This window comes from Herpailurus yagouaroundi, unplaced genomic scaffold (genome assembly GCF_014898765.1).
Source record: "Herpailurus yagouaroundi ecotype Mexico unplaced genomic scaffold, PumYag 141, whole genome shotgun sequence".
NCBI lineage: Eukaryota > Metazoa > Chordata > Mammalia > Carnivora > Felidae > Herpailurus > Herpailurus yagouaroundi.
This window is the reverse complement of record NW_024412396.1, coordinates 63,819,101-63,822,981: the sequence shown is the minus strand read 5'-3', so window position 1 is coordinate 63,822,981 and position 3,881 is coordinate 63,819,101. Positions and strand designations below refer to the sequence as shown.

Genomic DNA, 3,881 nt, shown 5'->3' with positions numbered 1-3,881 from the left:
CTCACCCAGGTGCCCCCTCCGTTTTTTGTGTGTGGTTTTTTTTTTTTTTACTATTTCTTAATTAGCCTTGGGATTATTCATGGCTCTAGTCATGCCTCCTCTTGTCCCCATAAGTGGTGCCTCGGAAAACTCTCAGAGCAGACCATGTGGGTGCTCTGAAGAAGCCTGAGGAGGAGGGCTGAAATCAATCCCTCTTAGCACTTAGGAAGAAAAGCAAAGGACTGGAAGCCCTGAGGAAACATCCTCTTCGGTCCCCAACGTCTGCGCTGTCCCGTCACAGGCGCTGCTCACCCAGGACCGTGTGGAAAGGAGCTCAGGGCCCTCAGGGAACTCCCTCCTAGTTCCAGGAACGGCCATCTGGTACGCACTCTACATGCACAGTCACATACCCATCGCAGTGACATCCACCAGCTTCTGGATCATCTGGGCGTGGGTGCCGTGGAAGGACAGCCCATCTACCTCCGGGCCCACCTCGCCCGAGACTCCACTCTGGACTTGGGTGCCGCACCAGGATGCCCAACACTTTTTCTTCCTGGAAAAACAAGGGGATGGGGATAGAATGGGGGAGGGGGAGGAAAAAGAAAGAAACACATACATTTACAAGTGGAGGAAGAGTGTTTCGCTTGGCGTGGACTCCTTTTTAAAAACGAATTTTTGCTTAACCACAGTAATGCCACTGGCAGACTCATAATGAAAAGTAAGTGTCCTGTATCACCTCTCATCTGCCCCAAACCTGCTCCTGAGAAGCAGCAATTTGGAACAGTTTGGGATGTTTCTTCTGGTAGCTACCTTGGAGTTAGTGCTTGTTAAAAACACTGAAGATTCGCTTCTGCGGGGACAGCATGGGCTACTCCTTGCAACCTAGCCCCTGCTCAGCTCTGGATCATCCGTCCGCAGCTTTTGTGCCGGGGAGGCTCCCATTCCTCCTGAGATGCCGCCTGTGGGGCGTGTTCCAACCCTTGCTGCAGCCACCTTCTTGTCTTCTCCACAAGACCCAGTGTGGATGTGGGGGCATCCGGAGGGAGCAGAGCCATGGAGAAAATGCAGCCTGACCTGAGAGCGCGGGCCTACACCAGCCGACTCCATCTTGTTCTGTGTCCTTCACCTTGACCACGCCTCTTCCCCTTGAGTAACCTCCTGCTCACCTGCCTAACAGGACTCTGATCCTTCCCCAGCCAATCGGCTGAGGCCACAGCCATTACCCCACCAACTGCCCCTAGGCCCCAATAAAACCTTTGTCCTTTTGAAACTCGGCTCTCTCCCCCCTGTATCTCACCGCTGCGTAGGGTGCAGGTAGGGCATTGAGCTCGAGCTAGCTCGAATAAAGGCTCTTTTGCTTTTACATCAGACTCGGCTCCCTGGCGGTCTTTGGGGATCATGAATTCTAGGCATAACAGACCCTGGGCCCAGCAGGCAGGGTTTAGGATCAGACAGATCTGACTTGGGTCTTTCCTGGTAGGTGTTTTAACTTCTCCTTGCCTCAGTGTCCTCATCTGTATAATGGGGATTTTGATGATAATAGTAGTAATGCCTCCATTAAATAAGACGATGGAAGTAAAGCACCTAGGGTGGTCCTTGGCACACAGTAGGTGCTCATGAGATGAAGTGAATTATTATTGGCAGGGTTGGGTCCCCTGGCCTTTAGCCCAGAGCTTTTTTTCCTTTGACATATTTGCTCATTTTTTATTTTTTAAATTTTTTTTTCAACGTTTATTTATTTTTGGGACAGAGAGAGACAGAGCATGAACGGGGGAGGGGCAGAGAGAGAGGGAGACACAGAATCGGAAGCAGGCTCCAGGCTCTGAGCCATCAGCCCAGAGCCCGACGCGGGGCTCGAACTCCCGGACCGTGAGATCGTGACCCGGCTGAAGTCGGACGCTTAACCAACTGCGCCACCCAGGCGCCCCTTGCTCATTTTTTAAAAAGTGATTTGATCCCCCTCATTTCACCTTCCGAAAATTAAGGTCCCAAAGAACTACTTATCAAAGCTAGCATGAGTTACTCTCTGGTTGAAAAGTTCTCCCTGAGGAAGGGGGTCTTGGGTGTGGGCAAAAGGAGAAAGGACGGTGCCTGAGGGGCAGAAGTCCAGTACGTTCTCCTCCCTTCCTCCTCCTCCTCCGAAAGCAGAAGCGGGAGGGGAGGGGTGGTGGAGGAGACAAGGCATCCACAACAGGAAGGTTAGGACAGGACTGAGAGGGGCTCTCATCTTCCTCCTCAGGCATTTGCTCATTCATTTCAGCACCCATCAAAGTTTTCTTGAGCACCAGCTGTGTGCCAGAGCTGAACCAGGGATACAGTGGTGAATGTGACATAGTCCCTGCCCCCCTGGGGGGTTCATAGTCTAGATAAGTGACCAGGCAGGCACAGTCTATGGGGATCACAGCACCAAGCAGGGGGCATCCAACCCTGGTTATCAGAGTGGCTCAAGAAAGACTTTCTAGAAGACAGACAGCTAGGATGTCAGATGACAAAAGAGCAGGAAGGAGCCAAGCCAGGGGCTGTGAGGAGCACTCACTGAAAACCGGTCAAAACAATGGAGAGAGTGCTGGCAAAACTCACCTGGGAACTGTCTCTACTCCCAGCTGGTGGGAGAGCCTGCATTTCCACCTGCCCTGGGTGCCAAGTTGGGAGGGACACCCACGGGCATTTCCAGGCATCTCTTTGTCCACCAGCCCCTTCCCAGGGACTACCCAGCCTAGAATGGCATTTCCTGCCCTTTGTTTGGGATTTATTCTTCCATTTCTCTCTCCATTGGATCATATCCTCTCTTTCTGGGGGAGTGCTCCTGGGTCCCCGGAGGAGGGATGGGCATTTCCTCTTAGCGCACTGCCCACTGGCACCATTCCCATCCTTCTGGGTCCCAGGGAGAGGCTTGGGGTGTCAGGGTGCATGTGATTAGACAGCAGCTTTGGAACTGGTTGGCACTCGGCCTCTACCAAGAGCCACAAGGAACAGCTGGGCCAGTGGAGACTGCCTGAAAATTTCCAGGAATCACTGAATGACCACACCATCTTCAAGGAGATGCCACCACATGGAGGAGGTGACAGAAGACAGGAGACTTGACCTGGAGGCAGAGCACCTGGAGGCTGTGACACCAATCCAGGCTGAGACAGTGTGGCATGAGAGGAGGGACAGAGGACTGAAGTGAGACAAGAAGGCCAGGGCTTGGGGCCTAGTTCATTGTGAACAGGGAAAGAGGCCCTAGGATGCCTTCTGGGGCTTAGTGGCTGAGTGTGTGGGTGGTCACTGTTGGTTCACACAGGGTGTGTGGTAGGGTGGTGTCATGGGTAGGTGATGTTGCTGTTCAAAGTGGGGTGGGAGAAAGGGGCCTCCTAGGAAGTTAGAACTGTTCTGTATCATGATCTTGGCAGTGGCTGTATGGATGTATATGTATGTAAAAATTCATCTCAGGGCGCCTGGGTGGCTCAGTCGGTTAAGCGTCCGACTTCAGTTCAGGTCATGATCTCGCGGTCCGTGAGTTCGAGCCCCGCGTCGGGCTCTGTGCTGACAGCTCAGAGCCTGGAGCCTGTTTCAGATTCTGTGTCTCCCTCTCTCTCTCTGCCCCTCCCCCGTTCATGCTGTGTCTCTCTCTGTCTCAAAAATGAATAAACGTTAAAAAAAAAATTAAAAAAAAAATTCATCTGCTATACATGCAAGGTGTATGCACTTCTTTCTTCTATGTAACTCAATTTTTAAAAGTTAGAACGAAAAGTAGAGTGGGATTAAGGTACTGGAAGAGAAAAGGAGCCCAGGACGAAGCCATGTTCCTGCTTGTCTGTATCATCCATCTATCCATCCATCTGGCCAGACAGCCAGCAATCCAGCCATCCAGCCAGAAATCCATCCATCCATCCACCCATCCATCCATCCAGGCATCCATC

At 52.2% G+C, this 3,881-nt stretch overlaps 1 protein-coding gene across 1 annotated transcript in view; it reads right to left on the bottom strand.

Annotated features, from left to right (window-relative positions):
* The window catches only part of DGLUCY (D-glutamate cyclase), a 73,486-nt gene continuing 69,605 nt past the window's right edge, over positions 1-3,881 (bottom strand). Inside the window, 2 exon segments of the mRNA XM_040478015.1 lie at positions 1-498; positions 500-532. Of these exon segments, the coding sequence (XP_040333949.1) occupies positions 382-498; positions 500-532 (150 nt within the window). The 3' untranslated portion in view covers positions 1-381.